At 44.9% G+C, this 20,424-nt stretch overlaps 1 protein-coding gene across 9 annotated transcripts in view; it reads right to left on the bottom strand.

Moving 5' to 3' along the window:
- DLG2 (discs large MAGUK scaffold protein 2) overlaps positions 1-20,424 on the bottom strand; it is a 1,398,326-nt gene that overhangs the window by 431,147 nt on the left and 946,755 nt on the right. For all 9 annotated transcript variants that reach the window (XM_061628927.1, XM_061628928.1, XM_061628929.1 and 6 more), the window contains one exon: positions 6,575-6,625. In XM_061628927.1, the coding sequence (XP_061484911.1) occupies positions 6,575-6,625 (51 nt within the window). The remainder of the gene's footprint in view (positions 1-6,574; positions 6,626-20,424) is intronic.

The following is a 20,424-nucleotide window of genomic DNA, read 5'->3' as shown; positions in this document are numbered from 1 at the left end:
GGCCCTCTAGCTGGCCCTCAGAACTCTCTCCAGGCCACACCCCTCACTGGCCCTGTTTCACACCGCTAGCTGGAATGTGTCCCTGAACTCTGATGATGCCTTTTGCCTGTGTGGATGGAGGACAGAGAGGGGATGGGTGAGTGTCGCAGAAACTAGTCTACAGCAAGAGGATAAAATTTACATGTATTGCTCTACCCACTTTTGTATTTGGCTCTGCCCACCACTGGCATGTGGCCCTCAGAAGGTTGCCCAGAAGGGACTGAGAAAGGTTGCCCATCACTGTTGTTGTTGTTATGTGCCTTCAAGTCAATTACGACTTATGGCGACCCTATGAATCAGCAACCTCCAGTAGCATGCCATAAACCACCCTGTTCAGTTCTTGTAAGTTCAGGTCTGTGGCTTCCTTTATGGAATCAATCCATCTCTTGTTTGGCCTTCCTCTTTTTCTACTCCCTTCTGTTTTTCCCAGCATTATGGTCTTTTCTAGTGAATCATGTCTTCTCATTATGTATCCAAATTATGATAACCTCAGTTTTATCATTTTAGCTTCTAGTGACAGTTCTGGTTTAATTTGTTCTAACACCCAATTATTTGTCTTTTTCACAGTCCATGGTATGCGCAAAGCTCTCCTCCAACACCACATTTCAAATGAGTTGATTTTTCTCTTATCCGCTTTTTTCACTGTCCAACTTTCACATCCATACATAGAGATTGGGAATACCATGCTCTGAATGATCCTGACTTTAGTGTTCAGTGATACATCTTTGCATCTGAGGACCTTTTCTAGTTCTCTCATAGCTGCCCTCCCCAGTCCTAGCCTTCTTCTGATTTCTTGGCTGTTGTCTCCATTTTGGTTAAGGACTGTGCCGAGATATTGATAATCCTTGACAAGCTCTCCTTATAACATGCAACCCTGCACAATCAATGAAATGACTATGCACAGTCTCCTCAAGCACAACACAACTTCCAGATGCCCCCTTCCTTCTCTACCCTTGGGTAAAAGAATCCCTGCTGCAGACTTGTGTTTAAAGGCCTGCCTAGGAGCGTATGTAAAGGCATTATTAATGTGGCTGCTGGCAGCTACTCAAATTTCCATTGCTCAAAAATGGAAGGCATTACACAATGTACAATTGTCTTTATGGTATAATAATGTCTGGAATTTGACATAATCTGAGAAAAGAGCACATAATTTAAAAGTCTCAATAGGATCTGAAGACCCAGCACACTTTTGAGCCATTTGGGGGGGATTTATCACTTATGCTACTGCAAATGATCTGCAAAGTTCTTTGCCTGTACCAATGCGTGAAATTTGGATCTCATAATTGTAATTTATAAAAATTATGCTCTGCTATTGACCTCTTTCAAGTGCAAATAATAAAGTAGCAGCCCTGTAATGTGAAAAGAACTATTCTTGGATGTATACCTCCTAATTGGATTTGTTTTACGTTCTTTATAATCTAATAACAAACTGATTATATTAACCAATACCCGTGTCAACCCTGACACAGTAGCCAAGGTTCAATGCACAACACAACTGGAACTGGCGCAGCTGCCACACTTCTGGACCTAATACAAACCATACTGGAATGAACAAGAGCAGCCATGCATTTGCGTGGCTCCCTTTTTGTTCAAAGCAGCTTGCCTATTCAAGGGCAAAACGCAAATGCAACGGATTCTGTCCCACAATAATAAAAAGAGTAAGTTGGTCCAGTGCAAATATATAATGTAAGTCATTTCGCACCGCAGCTCCTTTTTTTATATGGCACCTTTATTACTGGGCCTAGATCAGAGTTATGGCTTACTCTAAAGAATACTGTTTAAGAGTGCTTGGGGCATTACCATTTATGACCACCTGCCATGCACTCTGCCAAGATCACCCACTTTACTTCTGCACATTATCAAGTAAATGTCAAGGTCTCTTGGGTGGCAAAAAGCAGAAAGTTAAAAAATTCTGTGGAAGAGGAGAGGCAGAGATGGCATGTATATTACAAGGAATGTCTAAAATGGAGAGAGACAAATCACAAGAGAATGTTGATGATCCCGTGGGCATTTGGTGAATGTTTGAAATTGGGGCATTCTAGTGGACATGGGCACTTTATAGGTGGCCTTGGAGGGGGCATGTCTAGCTAGCTCAACTGCCTAGCTCAGGATGTCAGAGAATAGCATTGAAGCACATGGGATCATTTTCAGTTGATGTCTCTGATGATGTGGGTAGGATGCAGTAATGTATCCAACCACACTGGAACCCTACCCTTCCCAGCTGGTTCAAGCTAACCAGAGTGGGGCAACTGGAGGGGGGGGAATAGGATGTTTTGAATGCATCACTGCAAGATAGGGTGGTGCCTGCTACCCTTAAAGTTGTGGTGGTACATTCACACCTTAAAAATCCCACCATGGACCCAAAGGTGTGTAATAACTACCAGCCAGTCACTAATACCTCTTTTTGGAGGAAAGGTGTTAGAGTGGGTTGTGACAGAGTAATTGCAAGTGTTCCTGCTGATAAAACATATCTGGATCCACTTCAATCTGGGTCCAGGTTAGCTTTTAGTACTAAATCAGCCTTGGTTACCCTGACGATGACTTTTGTCCAGAGAGGGATGGGGGAGTATGTTCCTGTTACTCTCACTCAATCACTCAGTGGTTTTTGACCATGGTATCCTCCTGGACTGACAGTTTAGGATGGGTATCAGAGGCACTGTATTACAATGGTTCTGTTCTTACCTGCACAGCTGAGTCAAGAGAGGAGTATTGGGGGAGTGGTTTCTCATCCCTTGGCACTTGTCCCCAGTGCTATTTAACACCTACATGGAGCCATTGGGAGTGGCCATTAGGTGTTCTGGAGCATGGTGCCATCAGTATGATGATGGAAGACTGTTCTGTTTCTCCATAACCTCTGATTCAGGAATGGCTGAATACAGTGAGGGTGGTGTAAGTCAAACTCTTGTTTAAAGGCTCCCCCCCCCCCTCTGCTGGGTTTGGGCCGGTTCAGCCAACAGTAGCCCAGCTCCTGAACAGACTTTGGAACAAGGGTAATTTACAGCGGCTTAACCTAAGCCAGCCTAAGTTCATCGGGCTTTCCATACTTAGGATTTCTTTGTTGGTGGGAAAAAAATCATGCAAACCAGATCTCTGTTTGACTGGACATTCACATGGAGGATCTGGTTCACCTGAGATGTTGTCTGTGTAGCGCGGGGGGTCATTTACACCTCTCCTCCACTATGCTAACTGAGGCCAGTCTCTGAAAATGTGTGACTTGCGACTTGGTTGTTACTGTACTAACTCTGGCATCATGATATAGAGTGAGGATGGGGAAACTCAGGCCATGGCGGCCAAGTACCACTGGGGTGAATAAGGGTCTCCACCTATGGCACAGAGCAACTGATGGTTGTATTTGGACTAGAGGGTTGGGGATGTCAGAAATGTAGATTTAAATTTAGGTTTAAAAGGAGTCCAGCTCCCTAAGGGGAGGTTCTTGTATCCTTTGACCACAGTATACCTGAAACTGGCCAAGCCATCACTCCGCAGTGTATTCAGCATAACAGTAAATCTGGATCTTTTGTGATCCTTCTTTTGGCACTAGATATAGATGGGGTTTTCACTGCCAGCTACTCATAGCAATGCCTCTCTCCAGGCCCCAAAATTGTGCAAGTGATATTCTTTCCCTTGCTTCAAATTTCTATGCTTTTCAGCTCTGGCCTTAGCTAAGAAATGGAAGGGCAGGAGCAAATGCTTATCAAGCATCATTCAAAATTTAACGATGGGGATCATAATCTGCATAATCAGTTATCTATGGTAGGTCAAGCGGCAACAGTTGACACGAATCACGTTGGCCTTCTTACTATGTAAGCTGATAACGTTACACATTTATTAGAAATAATGTGGCACTCAAAAATATTGCCCCAAGAGCCATGTGTGCTGCTCAGTGACCTTTTAATGCTCCAATTAATGAAGAAAAATGAGAAATACCCAAATAATTCACACACAGAAGTTCATGCCTATGACCACTGCAAATTATCCTTTGTGATGATGACACACAGGGAAGTAGAGCTGTTGCAAGTCTTTAAGAAATAATTTTATTCACTTGATGAAAAGTCTTTCATAAATATAACATGTGGAGCATGTGCATTTTTTAAAGAGCCTGTACATTCCTGGAAAAATTCAAGTGTAATGAATGTTATGACCCTAGAATCAGACTCTCCATCTTCAAGACATGAGGCTGGAGGTACAGCATGGGAGAGGGAATTGTCCTCAGAATCAGCCCCAGATGCCCCTTCTAACCCAGAAGCACTAGCGCAAGAGGAAGCCACTATGCCAGTACTTCTCCAGCCCAAACTGGTCCTGTTGCCCTCCTCTGACTCTGAGGGCTTGAGACCAGAAGCCCAAGTTCAGTTTCCCCCACATTGTTGGAGCTGACAAGTGCTAAAGCAGGCTGGGCCACTTTTTTGAAGACAGAAGTTCCTCTCACGAAAGTGGAGCTAGCTACTTAGATAGAGACGGAGTTTCGATTGAAGGCTCAGTCTGAGGCTGACTGCTACTGAAACAACATTTAAGCTCTGCTCTTATGGAGTCTCTAGCCTGACTCCTGAGCTGTCCAGGGTGCTGCTGAATCCTTGCCTTGCCTCAGCCTAGACTTTGCCTGCTTCACCACACCTTGCTCTGTTTCCCCAAACCTGAACACAGCATACGAAGAATCCTGCTGGATCAGACCAAAGAATAATCTAGTCCAGCATCCTGTTCTCACAGTGGCCAACCAGATGCCTAAGGGGAACCCCACAAACAGGACATGAGGGCAACAGCACTCTCCCTGCTCATTTCACAGCAACTGGTATTCAAGGGCAATGTTGGAGATAGTACATAGCCATGATGGCTAGTAGCCATTCACAGCCTTCTCCCCCATGAATTTGTCTATAAGGCAGAAGATCATTTAGAAGGGGGAAAACAGTGCAGACTGGATGCTACTCTATTGTTATTGAGAAAAATGGCAGGGGCATATGATTGCAGTATGGTGTCCCGTTTGTGCAAAGCTCCTCACACCTTTGAATTTCTGCAAAAAACATTGTGCACAACACATGGCTATAGCAGAAAAAAGACCCAACAGGAGGGGCACTGCTAAAGGCAAGGACCAGCTCTGTTGTAAACGTGGATATGTCCTATATATGAACAAGGCTTAAGTGTCACCAAGTACTTGCATCAATCTCATCCAAGAAAAAACACCTGGAAGGGAAGATCAGCCTAGATCCAATCAGGTAGAGATGTCTTTATACAATTCATCACTTCATTCTGCCACCAACAACCTCATCTCCTTCTCTCCCTTTCTCATCTACTCCCCTCCCTTCATATTCTTGGTGTCTTTTCAGTTTGTAAGCCAGAGAAACGTGTCTCATTTTCATTTATGTACATTAGTCCTCCCCAATCAGATGCCCTCCAGATGTTGTTGCACTCTAGCTCCCACCAGTCCCAACCAGCATGGCCAGTGATCAATTATGATCAGAGTTGGAGCCCAACTACATCTGGAGGGTATTGTCATGCCCCCCTCAGAGGACTCATCCGAGGAGAAGAGGAATGGGAGACCGCAGACCCAGGAGAGGGGACAAGCAGGGAGACAGCCCATGACCCTTCATCAGACCAGAGACAAGCCTCTGAGGGAGCCTGTCTGCAAGAATCAGGAAGCAACCAGGAGGCTGCCCCTTCCTCAGCAGAGCGAAGACACCAACAGGTGTTGCAGCAACGAAGGCAATCAGCACGATTAAGGAGCAGGAGAGCTTGAAAGAACACAGGCTGATTAGAAGCACCTGGGCCAGCATGCAGACTACAAAAGGCTGGAAGGAACGGGAGACTCCTTGCTAGAGTCAATGTCAAGCCTTGCTGCAGACATTACTCCAGCTCTCCTGTTAAACCCGTGTCTTGAACCCTGCCCTGCCTGATCGGATCTCTTGGTTTCTGGACATTTGGACTCCCTTAAGGACTTCTCTGCCTCCTCCTTCGGTGCTTCCCAAATGGTAAAACACGCTGGCTGACCCTCTGGTTCCTCCTGCCTGGCAGATTTATGGTCTGGCCTTATCTGTTCATTAGCTGCAGGTCTCTGTGGACCCCCACGTTTGACAGGTATCATGTTGGGGAAGGCTGATATACAGCTTCTGCCACCAGCAATATACTATATTGGCTGGTGTGAGAAATTAATGGGAGTCAATTTTTGTCCCCATACTGGATAAGAACCATGAAATACCTGCAGGTTTTACATATATTGGGAATGTAAGCCAGAAACTATGTGAAGAAACATCATTATATAATGCTTAAAACTGCTACATTATGAGTTGCTTTTATACTTCTAAAAAAAATGCCAAAATCCTTAACATACAAAAAGGCTCTAACAGTCCAGGAATACATTGGCAAGAATTTCAGACTTGTGTTCCATCAGCAGTCTTGATCAATGGGATTTCTGTATAAATATGGAAAGAGGATTCCACTCCAAATATTTAAATTGAAAATGAAGGATTATATAGCAATTAGTTGCTTTATTTGTGTTGCTAACAAAGTCATCCTGTCTCCTCAGTGCAAAGAACAGATAACTTACCCTTTCCAATGTAATTTCTTCAAATTCATATTCAATTTCTGTTCCATTGACCTAAAAATAGTAATGATATAAAAGAGAAATATATTAATACCTGTGAGAGATAAGGAAGGAAAGCCCTGCATTTTTACAAGGACAAGGGTTCTTTCAGGTGTGATGAAACACAGTATTTCCAAATGAAAAAGTCAGTAATACTTCCTCAACTGGAATAAATGAGGAAATCCATGCAAGGAAGAACTGAATAGCATTATGCCAACGGAAAAAAAGTGTTCCATGCAAGAGCTCATATGGCAAAGACTTGCAATATTCTGTCTTGCTGACACAGAGCAAAATTGTTTTAAGGCGGCACTTCAGTTGCATCTGACCCCTTGGAAGATAAATACAACATATAATTCAAGGAAAGGAGCATGCTGACATTGTAAGACGTCACAGGCAGATAATTTTCCACATATGGGGTAAAAGAAACAAGCCACCAGACTCTAGTGAATAATGTAAATAAGGAAATATTTGAGCTTCAGTTTATTTTATTTTATTTATTATTACATTTTTCTTTATTATTACAACTATATCCTACCTTTTCTCCAAGGAGTTCAACATGGCACACATGATTCTCCCCCTCTCCATTTATCCTCACAACAACCCTGAGAGGTAGGTTAGGCTGAGAGGCTGTGACTGACCCAAGATCACCCAGTCAGCTTCATGGCTGAGTGGGGATTTGGATCCTGGTCTCCCAGGTTCTAGCCCAACACTCTAACCACTACACCGCACTGGTTAGATGTTGCTGATATTTTCACCAACTGCTTTGAAAATATTCACAATTTACAACATTGGGCTGTATCCAACTCAGAATAGACTCATTGAAATGAATAGGCATGACCAATTTAGGTAAATTCATTTCAATAGGTGTACTCTGAGTAGAACTTAATTGGATGCAATCCATCATCATTAGCATTCTATAAATAAATACCACATAGACTGGTTCTCATTTTTAAAAAAAAGAAATACAAAACTCTGGACTCAGAGCATCTTTTACAATGTCATAAATTCATTTTATTATTATTATTATTATTATTATTATTTATTTATACCCCGCCCTTTTTCCAAACTGGAACTCAAGGCGGCTTCCAGATAAAAATAAGTACATATCATTAAGAACCTATAAAAATATAAAACATATAAACATATAAAACCAGCATTAAAACAGGATTCAACTATTAAGATGTTAAAACCAATGAGATATACACTTAAAATACTGCAACCCAGTTTAGGAGCATACAAGTAAAACAATAACATTTCCAACTTTTTCTAAGTTATCTCGGTCAGACTTCTAATTCCTACTCCTCGACTCTTTTTCATAACATCATACACAGATTTCTCATTAAAGCAGTTGTTTTTACTAATTCTAATTGCTTCCACATTGCTTTCAACAAATCCTGCTTGCTTGGCTTGACTGGTCACTATGCTTGCTTGGCTTGGCTGGTCACTTTTCAAAGTTTTAGCAAATAGAATTCTAGCTATTGTAAGCACCGATAAAGCTTGCTCTTATTTTTTTCATATAGGGCACATTATTTTATATAATTCAACAGGCATACCACTGAATTGTCCTGGATTCTTCAATTATAATGATCATCACCTTCCAAAATTTTGGCCTTTTGACACTTCCAACACACATGCAGAAAATCACTTCTTTTATTTTTAAATTGATTATGTGGAAATATATCCAGTAGAACCTTGTTATAATACAGGGGTCAGAAGACAAAAGTTGCACTCACATTATAAGGGTTCTACATTATAATGAAAACTGCAGTACTGTATACAGTATAGTACTTGGGGACATCATCATACCACACTGTATCCAAATCTGCAGTACAGCGAGCCACGTAGCAAGGACCTACTGTATAATGTACAGTAGGGCCCTGCTTTACGGCGTTCTGCTTTACGGTGCTTCGTTCATGCGGTGGTTTTCAATCAGGGAAAGGCCCGGCTCTTACAGTGCTTGTTCCGCTAATACGGCGGGTTTTTTCCATCGCGCGCCATTTTGACGTCATTTTCCTGTGACACGCCCCATTATAGTCTATGGAGCCCCACTTTACGGCGATTTCTGCTTTACGGCGGGGGCCTGGTCCCTAACCTGCCGTATTAGCGGGGCCCTACTGTACTAAGAAGGAACAGAGGAAATGGCTGAAGGAACAGCAACTCCATCTTTATGAAGTTTTAAATAGTGGTGTCAGAACTTTGTATTCTGATGCTTTCAATATGAACAAGAGTCAAGGAATACCTCTGGGGTCTCATGTCTGGCTAATGAGAAAGACTAGAGGAATAATCTGTAGCATGTCATTGTAAACTATCTCAATAAATAAACTTTGTTACCCTAGCACAGGGGTGGACGACCTCAGGCCTGGGGGCCAAATATGGTCCTCCAGGCTTCTCTATCTGGGCCTTGGGATTCTGCCCACCTAGGCTATACCCCTGCTCTGAACCGTCAAGTAATTCTTGTTTGCATGGATGGAAAATGGAGATGGGGCGTGTCTGGAGATCTACTTTTGCCACACATATCACTAGTATGTGGTCCCTGGGAGGCTGCCTGTGAGGGAACACGGCCCTCAGACTGAAAAGGGTTTCTTGCTCTGGTCCAGCCGTACAAATTGTGCCTGGGTTGAGCAATTCAGTTCTCTCCCTTCACCTCACCCCTGAATATAACACGCAAGTTCTCCTTCAGCTATCTCATCACAGGTTGTGACACGACATGACTGACCCAGCTTCGGCATCTCCTCCTTGTTACTGGCCTCCTACACATCTCCCTCAGTGCCACTGTGACCAAGCTGTTTGCAAGTGGCTCACCAACCTGCCACAAGAGCCACAACTGCACCATCCATTTAAAGCACTGTTATGCCACTTTAACAGTCATGGCTCCCCCCCAAAGTATCCTGAGAACTGTTGTTTTGTTAAAGGCTCTGAGAGTTGTTAGGAGACCCCTATTCCCCTCACAGAGCTACAATTCCCAGAGGGATTGGTTGGGGGAAGCCATGACTGTTCAAGTGGTATGATACTGCTTTAAATGCATGCAGCAGAAGTGGCCTAAGGAAATGAAACATCTCTATATTTCTTTTCTAATGGTTTGCAAAGAGTAAAAAGTCATCAGCTCTCAAACCATTTACTCTATTATCCATCCAACTCAAAGTCAGGGGATAAGCAGTTTAAGGATGATGGCCTGCACTGAGCAGATATGTGTGGAAATGCTTACTTTAGCATTGCAAGGAAGCATGAAACTAATGACAGCTAGGATCTGCATTTGCTTAGCTGGTCGCCCTTAGAGATCTCACTTCTCAGCTTCTTCCTAGAGGAGACGAAAATGTGGAATCGTTCCCCCATAGAGAGGTACCCTTGCTAATTGAGCATTTGCACAGCCTAGTGAGACTCGCATGATTAGCACACTTGACAAATTTCTCTGAAAATAACTATGCTTTTGAACGTCAACATTGTATCAATAGGGAGCTTCCAAGAAAGGCACCAGTTCATGAGACATTCCTCCCTGCTGCTTTTTCCCAGATATTTTTTTTTTAACCTTGGTGGAGGTTACTTTCAGTCTTGGAGGTCTACCAGGAGAAAATCAGCTGGAAATAAGTGGCTCTGGGAAATGGCTCACCAACTCATCCTGCCTGCACTGTGCATTAAACATCCCCATTTCCTGCTATGTAGGATTTCCCCACTTTCTATTTCCATCTAGACTACTGTAGTGCAGTGTATGTGGGACTGCCCTTGAAGATGGTTCAGAGGCTGCAGCTAATGCAGAATTTGTCTGCTAGACAGGTAAGCAGAGCAGCCCAATGGGAACATATGTGACCGGTCTTGAAAGTACTGCACTAGCTACCAATGAACTACCGGGTCCAGTTCAAGGTGCGGGTACTAGCATATAAAGCCCTAAATGGCTTGGGACCCAAGTACCTAAAAGAATGCCTTCCCCAGTATCAACCATCTTGGATCGTATGATCAGTAGCCAAGGCCTTGTTGGTAGTGCCAGCACCAGTGGGTGTCCATGGGTCATTGGTGTTGAGCCATGACAGGGCTTTTTCAGAGCTTTGTGGAATGTCTTCCCTGCTGAGGTGCATCTGTCTCCCTCATTACTAACTTTCAAGAGGAATTTAAAAACATTCCTATTTACTCAGCCATTTGATGGCTGTTCATCCCAGAGGTCACTGGACGGAAGACTGTTTCTACCTGTAACTGGTTTTGGGATGTTTTAATCTTTGTTTCTAGATTGTTTTTTGTGGTGGTGGTTAAAATGTTGTGTTGATATGCCACCCTCAGCTCCTTCTAGAAGAAGGGTGGGATATGTATTTAAATAAATCATCTTCCTCCTCCTCCTCCTGTTAATAAATATATAGGACATGGACAGGGAACCTCAGGCCCAGAGGCCAACTGCAGCCCTCCAGGCCTCTTTATCTGGCCCTGAGGACTTTCTCTAAGTGATCCCTCCTCCCTCTTCCTTTGCCAGTCCCACTCTGTGAACTCCTCTAGTGCTTTTGCCTGGCTGGGATGTGTTCTTGGCCTAGTATAATGCCTCCCAGTTGCCCGACTGGAGGATGCAGAGATTCTGTGGCAGCTTTTATGTGGCTGGAATGTAGTCTACTGTACAAAGAGTCACATCTGACGCGCCACCCACTTTTTCCCTCTGGCCATTCCCACCATAGCTATGCAACCCCCCCCCTCAAGGGAATGTGGCCCTTGGGTGAAAAAGCTTCCCCACCCCAACAGAGGTCTCAGCAGTGTCTCAGTTCTCACATATTTATTCATCATGAATTTAGTCTTATTTCATTACTGAGTTATATCCAAAGCCACCAAGCGGTTTACACTCACGTTCATGAAAGAGCAATACTCAGTTTAAAAACACATATTACAGAAATGCAGTCAAATCATGGAACAGAAATGTCACAACAGGAGCAATGTTGCCCGAAGTCCTGAACAAATGATCAGGTGTTCACCTGGAATTTCAAGAGGAAGAGAGTGCCAGAGTCAGGGTGCCACCACAGACAAAGGGCTGCTTGTGTGACACTGCCAATGTGCAGTTCTCAGCACTGGAACATTAAGGAGGGCCACCCTGATGATCTCAACTCATGGGCAGCCACATACAGGAAGAGATGCTTCCCTGGGTATCTAGGTCCCTGGTTGTTCAGGGGTTTATATGCCATTTGTAAAACCTTGAATTCTGACCAGAAATGAATTAGCTTACAGGTATGTCTCTGTCTCAGGTTACTTGCCTTTCATGAGCAACATACATTTAAAGCAACCCCTACCCCAAGAATCCTGGGAACTGTAGATCCTGCAATTCCCAGGATTGTTGGTAGGAGGGATGTGGAGGGTCTTGTATGGCATTGAGGAGAAGCTACTTTCAGAAAGATGAGGCTCACAAATCATTTATGGGCACAGATCTCACCAAGTAGTGCTTGGGATCCAAGCCAACAACCCAAAGATCTAGCTTAGAATTTTATTTATTTATTATTTATATCCCGCCCTTCCTCCCAGCAGGAGCCCAGGAATGTTATCCAACCGGAATATGTTATCCAACAGGAATGAACCAGTCTCTTAAGGGGAAAAAAAGAACCTCCATTACACTAAGACTTAGAATTTTGTTTGGAATCACAACTTCCATCCAACCAGCCTCGAAAAGCAAATAAATCATAGCAAGGAAAGGCACATAAATGTATGCAGCAACATGCCATTCTAATTTCATCCTACTGAGATGTCTAATGCTTGCTCTTTTCACCTGTCTCGGTTTGAAAATCACAGGACAGAATGTTAAAATTCCAAAGAAAAATGGTTAAAACATTCCTACAATCACCTTTTATTTTTGCATACTTTGAAAGAGTCACACAATGGTCTTTGTTAATATTAGGGCAGTACACAAATATTCCGAGTTTACCTTGCTTTCTTGTTTTATGGTAATCTAATCTTTGTCTCTTTTCTGGGTGGCCCTTCCCAACCCAATCCCCCTCCCCCAATTCTCCCTGGTCCACTGTGTTTATTTTAGATTATCGTGGTACATGGAAAGTCTGATCTAGGCTTTCAGATAACAAACATCGCTCTGTAAGACTTTTCTTTGCTTCACTACATATAGTCCGGTTTCTTTTGCACTGTTATTAATGCAGGAAAACTGAGTGGGGGAAGACAGAAGAGAAGGAAGTTTCTAGAGAGAGCAATCCGGGGGGGAAATGGGTGTGTGCATGCACTGATGATCTAAAATAGTATTTGAAATAACATGAGATCTAGTCCTGGGTATGGGGTACCCAATAGGGGCTACCGATCTGGGAGTTAGAAACTATATTAGAGCTTGTAGAGAGAAAGGCAACTAAGACCCCTGGAAGTTCCAAGACATCCCTTTGATGTGGACTAGGGATGGGGGGGTGAATATGTGCAAAATTGACCTTTCGCCTGATGACCTTTCGCCGCGCCTTAAAAACCTGGCTTTTCAGGCAGGCCTATGGGATCTCTGGGGTGGGTTAGGTTTTATACTATATCAGTGTAGGATGGTTTTTTAGATGATATGATATTAATACTGTGATTGTTATGAATATGTTGATATTGTATTTTATATTGTGTATGTCACCCAGAGTGTCTGTTAAGTCGGACAGATGGGCGACTAATAAATAAAATATTATTATTATTATTATTATTATAAAATTGGACTTAGTACCAGATTCTGACTGAATCCAACAGTCCGCTATCTTTTCCGACCAGCACTGATTTCTTGCAGTAGGCCACGGCTGCAATCAGCACAGATCCCCCTCCCAATTTTACATAATAATCTTTGTAATTTCATCTAAGTTGATGCATTCGTAATAGTGTGTAGGTGTGATAAATAGGAAAAAATAAACCACATGGAACGCTGTGATCATTTACATAGGCGCTGATGTTAAAATGGAAATGGACTGCCTTCAAGCTGATCCCGACTTATGGCGACCCTCTGAATAGGGTTTTCATGGTAAGTGGTATTCAGAGGGGGTTTACCATTGCCTCCCTCTGAGGCTAGTCCTCCCCAGCTGACTAGGGCCTGCTCAGGTTGCCACAGCTGCACAAGCCAGCCCCTTCCTTGTACGCAACTGCCAGCTGGGGGGCAACTGGGCTCCTTGGGACTCTGCAGCTTGCCCACGGCTGCACAGGTGGCAGGGCACGTCACCCCTGAGCCACTCACTGTGGGGTGATCTTTAGCTGGCCCTTGACACCCAGGAGACACAAGCGGGGATTTGAACTCACAGACCCTGGACTCCCAGCCAGGCTGTCCTCCCCACTGCACTATACCAGCTGTTGTTAAAAAGTATGCAATTTCCCCCCCACAACCAAACAAAACCCCAGCGGATGGAATCGGCAAGTGCCAAAGCAAGCATGAACAAAAAAAGGGCAGATCGGGATGGAACGACGGTCTGTCGGAATATACGAGGATCGGAACTAGGCAGCGAACCCCATTCCTAATGTGGACACAGCTAAAGGTACTATTAAAAAGCGACAGGGGAGGATAGCAGGTTCCAGCTGGTGGAACATAGGAAGCTGTCTTGCACTGAGTCAGATCACTAGTTTTTCTAGCTCAGTATCACCTACACAGACTGGCAGCGGCTTGCCAGGGTTTCCGACAGGATTCTTTTCCACCCTACTTGGAGATGCCAGAGACTCAACCAAGGATCATCTGTATCTAACCACTGAGCAATGGCCCTTCCCATGATCTTACAAACTGGGAGTGAGCAAGCTAATGCTTACATTCCCACTGTGGCCATTTCTCCTTTGCCTCAAGGGACATGATACAGAGAATGTGGGCTCAGTAGTAATCTTTACATTGGGTGCAAATGCAATACACGCTGCCAGTCCACACAGATGGTGAGAAAACAGGCGTAAGATTAGCGAGGTACTGCTGGAGGGTTTGACTTATTACACCCCCATCCCCAAGGGATTTCAGTCCTCACCTAGGTCAGGGGTTCCCAAACTGTGGTCCATGGAATGTCTGTAAAAATACAGTTAAAAATCATACAGCATCTACCACAGTACATACCAATTGCTACAACAGGCAGAAAAATTAATAAGTGGTCAACTAAGACCCTCAACCATTTTCAAGTGGTCCGTGTGTGTGTGAGAGAGGGGGGGTATTTTTTTTAGCAAAGCAAAGTAAGTTTTTGAAAGTTCCCACCTCCAAAATTAAACATTTGCAAGTCTCATTCATTTCAATGGGAGAGAATAAGCGTATGCTTAACTCTCCCGGGCTTAAATCAGGAAGATTTAAAATTGAAATCTGGGGCCGCCCAATTAAAGGAAACAGTTTGATATTATGGAATAACAGCTATTCGTTACTATTATTTGTGTAATGTATATTTTAAGTGCAAAAGATTTCATCAGTCCATGCAACAACTCTGTAGGGTAGGCCTGACCATGTTGAAAATGAAGAGAGAATGACATTTTGCCAAAGCCACCTAATGAGTTCAGGGTAGTGAGATGTGAATGGAGACCTTCCCAACTCACGGTTCCCACTCTAAGCCAAATCACAGTGGATTGGATCCAGACTCAATCATACTTAGGGTAGATCCATTGAAATCAATGGGAAGGAAGTCATGGAAGTCCCATTGATTTCAATTTGCCTGTTCTAAACATGACTAAGTCTGAATCCAACCACATACCTGTAATTTCAATAGCCATTATTGTGTTTAACATCAATATATGTTATGTATATAACTTCACGTAAAACATACCTTGCAACACGCTTGCTTCCCTAATCTCATTTTCTCATTTCCAATCAGTGCTCACTTGGGAGTTATATATAGTAGTTTTTATGTGAGGTCTGACCCCCTTAAAAGCGTATGAGACTTTCACTGTCACAGAAAAGAAGTACTATCTAATTGGTTTATCAGGATTCAATAATGCTAGATTCACTTCTGTGCAATTCAGTATATTTACTGGACACTTCCATAAAGGTTTTACTTAGTTTACATTCCATAAAGGTTTTACTTAGTACTTTCAGGCTTCAGGGAAAACAGACATATGGACTAACCACATAAAACAGAACATCAACATTCCTATATCATCCTTCTCCAATCTGCCACCCTCCAGATGTTTTGGACTACAACTCCCATCAGCCCCAGCCAGCCTGGCTGTGATCACAATAAGGAAGAAAAGCCACAGGAATCATCAACTATTTATTAGGTGAAATGGAAATGGACTGCCTTCAAGTCGTATGAAGAGGGTTTTCATGGTAAGCGGTATTCAGAGGGGGTTTCCCATTGCCTCCCTCTGAGGCTAGTCCTCCCCAGCTGGCTAGGGCCTGCTCAGCTTGCCACAGCTGCACAAGCCAGCCCCTTCCTTGTCCTCAACCGCCAGCTGGGGAGGCTGGGCCTGGCAACCAAGAGGTCTTTTGTATCTTTAAAAGTTGTGCAGGGGGAAGGGAGAATTCCACCTTGTGGTTTTTCCCATTACAGTGTTGCAAGAACACCTGCGCTTGGCTGACTTTCTCTTCTCCTAAAGATACAGGATCAGTCTCAGGCCATGAACCTGGCAACCCTACACAGGACAGAGAAAGGTGGAATGTCTGTAACTTCATTGGGGGCATTTCTGCCATGGCTCTGGAGTCCCTGCTGCTTGCCCTGCAGCACAGCACGCCATGCAAGGAAGCCTCCCCTTTCTCCTTTGCTCCTTCATGATCCAGCCTGGCTTCTGCCCTTCTGCTGGAGGGCATTTAAGGGGTTGAAAAATGGAAATGGACTTCCTTCAAGTCATTCCTGACTTATGGCAACCCTATGAAGAGGGTTTTCATGGTAAACGGTATTCAGAGGTGGTTTACCATTGCCTTCCTCTGAGGCTGAGAGGTAGTGACTGGCCCAAGGTCACCCAGTGAGCTTCAAGGCTGTGTGGGGATTCGAACTCTGGTCTCCCAGGTCGTAGTCCAACACCTTAACACTGGCTCTCTTTAAGGGGTTAATACTACAGAAATTAGGAGGCATCTAGCCTAGACCATCCCAACATCAGCACTCAATGAGACAGTTGCCAAGTTGAGGAGACCCTCTGGGCTCAGCTGTTCAACTCCATGGTATTAACCCATCAATTTCCCCTCCACTCTTGTGAATCAGATAAAAAGAGAAGCTAGTGGGGGGGGGCTTCCTGTGTATTGGAATAGGATAAGATTGACAACAAGCAGCAGATCCTATTCTGCTGGGGCCAATGAGGGCCCCCTCTGCATTCCTGGGCCCTCAGCCAGTGCCCCACCTGGGGCACTGCTGGAGCAGGACCTGTTCCTATTCTCAGGAACAGAATAAGAAAGTAGGGGGGGAGAGATCATACCAAGCTCATAACATTGCTTTAATTTTAGCCCAGCCCTCAAGAAATGCAACTTCGCCTTGTTCTGCTGTGAGTGATAAAAGGTGTAAGTGTAGTCAAATGGGACCCCAAAAATTTCAGGGAAATTTCTCCTATCTTCACCCCCCCAAAAGGAATTAAGAAGGTATTTTTGTCAGGGTGGGAGCCAAATAGCCCCATAAAAACAGTCAGGGAAATTTGACCCACCCAAGTGTCAGGCCCAGGATGTGACTCAGGAACCAGACCAACGGCTGTAGTTAATTCGTGTTTTATTAGGGTAATGTCCAAACAAAGACTGCGTTTTCTCATGAAGCAATACAGGGATACAGGTCCTGCGGCATTGGGAGAAAGTTGACAGAGCAAGGGACTTCTTCCCGCCTGTTCTTTAAGAAGGGGCCAAACGGGCGCGCAATCTTTCGCTCCTCCTTAACTGCCCCTCAGGTACTGCCCGCCTTCCCCCCCTTCTCACCTGTCTTTTCAGCTGTCTGCGTGTGCGCGGTGAGGGGAGAAGCATCACCCCCTCCTTTTCTGAAGTTTCCGATTCCAGGATGGGGGATAGGGGAGGGGCTGATGGTAAACTGCCTCCCCGCTTTTCAGCTGTGAGCAGCCCTCCCTCTTCCCCCTCTTGCTCTGAGCCTGAAAGAGGGGGAGGCGTGAGAATGTCCAGGGAGGGCTCAGGCTCCCCGTTGCTAAGCGACCTTATCACTGGCAGTTCCTCTGTTTCATCTTCGCTCCAAAGGGGGGAAGTTCCTCCCCCTTCCCTCTGCCATCCATCCGAATACTCTTCTCCCAACTCTCCGGGATCCAGCTCCCCGGGATTGGGACCCCAGCTCTGCCTTCTGACACCAAGCCACCCAATGAATTCATGGTAGAGAGATTTGAATGGAGAACTTGGTGGTTAATGGGTGGGGGCTAGGGGTTGCCAGGTCAGAAGCATCTCAAACCCTGAGATTTCAGGGGCAGGCACTAGTGATGTCATAGGGGCAGGCTTGAGTGATGCCACAGAAGCAAGCCCGGGTGATGTCATTAAGCATGATACATTAAGCATCAACCACAGTTGCTTGGAGCCAGGGGTGTCACAACTGGGGTGCAGAGGGTGCAGACCACACCTGGGTGACACCCTGAGGGGGGAGAATCAACAGAGTCACACTCCCCCTGTCACTCTCCTGACACAGGTCATCATACAGGGCGACCAAGGCTGTTTCAGTGCCAAAACCGGGCCTGAAACCGGATTGAAACGGATCTAGATAATCGGTTTCATCCAAGAGCGCCTGGAGTTGGCTGGCAACCACCCGCTCCAAAACCTTGCCCAGAAAAGGGACATTCGCCACCGGTCTATAGTTGTTTAAATTATCTGGGTCCAAGGAGGGTTTCTTTAAAAGAGGTCTCACTACTGCCTCCTTGAGGCTACCAGGGACCACTCCCTCCCTCAAGGAGGCATTAACCACCTCCTTGGCCCAACCGGTGGTTCCAGCCCTGCCAGCTTTCACTAGCCAAGATGGGCAAGGATCCAGAACAGACGTGGTCGCCCAAACCATTCCAAGCACCTTGTCCACTTCCTCGAGCTGCACCAACTGAAACTCATCCAATAAAGAAAGACAAGGCTGTGCTCCGGACACTTCAATGGATTCATCTGTCACAACATCAGAGTCAAGGTCCCTGCGGATACATGCAATCTTATCTTGAAAGTGTCCAGCAATTTCATTACAGCGGGTCTCAGATGTTTCCATAGTATCGTGGGGGCCAGAGTGTAAGAGCCCTCGCACGACTTTAAAAAGCTCCGCTGGGCGGCTTAAAGATGATCTAATAGAGGCAGCAAAATAGAGCTTCTTTGCTGTCCTTACCGCTTTTGTATACAACTTATTGGTGGCACTTACCAAGGCATGATTGTATCCACTGGGAGTTTTCCTCCATCTGCACTCCAGCCTCCTCCTCTCATGTTTCATCGCTCTCAGCTCCGGGGTATACCACAGAGCTGTATGAGCTCTACAGCGAAGGGGGCGCATGGGAGCGATCGTGTCAATAGCCCGGGTCATTTCTGTATTCCACAGTGTGACCAGGGCCTCGACAGGAGCACCAGTCCTATCAGCCGGAAAATCTCCCAGAGCCCTCTGAAAACCTACAGGATCCATCCTGCTCCGGGAGCGGATCAACTTAATAGATCCTCCACCTTTGCAGAGGGAAAGAGCCGCTGTAAGTCTAAATCTCAGCAAGCGGTGATCTGTCCATGACAATGGGGTAGATGAAAAACACCCCACCATCAGATCACCATCTCCATGTCCAGTGGCGAAGATCAAATCGAGAGTATGTCCCGACACATGTGTTGGGCCAGTAGAAAATTGAGACAGCCCCATTGTTGTCATGGAGGCAATGAAGTCCTGAGCTGTGCCAGATAAGACAGCCTCGGCATGGACGTTGAAATCCCCCAGTACCAAAAGTCTAGGGGACCTCAAAAGGACCTCCGAGACTATCTCTGTCAGCTCAGCTAAGGAAGCTGTTGGGCAGCAAGGTGGACGGTACACCAACGGTATTCCTAGTCTGTCTCCCTGGCCCAACACAAGGTGGAGACATTCCAAACCAGTCACCGTCTGGACAGGGTGCTTGGTGAGAATCCTCTTTTACCACTCATGGGCAAAAACCAATCCATCAGGTAACAAACATGGTTTATCATCAGTGGGTTTAAGGGGGTTGAGCTGACCACACAGAATCACTGTTGTGATTCTATGGATATAAGGGAATGAGGTTAAAGGTAAATGAAATGCAAATAGAAAAACAAAAACAAAAGGCACTGATGATTTCTTAAATGCATTACCATACCAATCACAACAAGATTCCTATAAGGCAGAAAACTCAGCATCCCACAACCAGTCAGGATTCCTAACCAAAACTAAAAAAAATACTGGCAGCCAGTCAGTCAAGGTCACAGAAATCCCCATGCAGCACAATCTGACCTGGGGGTTGCAGTTAGTGCAGAATGTTGTGGCACGATTGCTGACATGAGTGAGACCATGTCAGCACATAATACCTCTGCTCTGAAATCTGCCCTGGTTGCCAATTTGCTACCAGGCCAAGTTCGAGGTGTGCTTTCCATGTTACGGGTGCCACATAGTACTTGTTCTGCTCTTGTAAGAAATCAGTCCTTTAGTGTGGCAGCAGCTACGCTTTGGAACTCCCTGCCTATTGACATTAAATAGATGCCTTCACTGAGGAGCTTGAAGTCTTAGTGCATCAAGGCAAATATGACTTCATAGGGATAACAGAGACTTGGTGGGATGACTCCCATGATTGGAATATAGCCATTCAAGGATATAAACTCTACAGAAAGAACAGAAGCAACAGAAAAGGAGGGGGAGTAGCGTTATACGTCAAAGACAAATACACCTCTATGGAAATCCAAGAGAGCGAACAAAGGGGTCCGGTAGAGACCATTTGGGTAAAAATAAATGGAGAAACAAATAAAACCGACATGGTAGTAAGTGTCTACTACAGACCCCCTGGCCAAGAAGAGGTGGTAGATGAGGCCTTTC

The sequence above is a fragment of the Rhineura floridana genome, chromosome 5, assembly GCF_030035675.1.
Source record: "Rhineura floridana isolate rRhiFlo1 chromosome 5, rRhiFlo1.hap2, whole genome shotgun sequence".
NCBI classification, from domain to species: Eukaryota; Metazoa; Chordata; class Lepidosauria; order Squamata; family Rhineuridae; genus Rhineura; species Rhineura floridana.
This window is presented reverse-complemented; position numbering and strand designations above follow the sequence as displayed.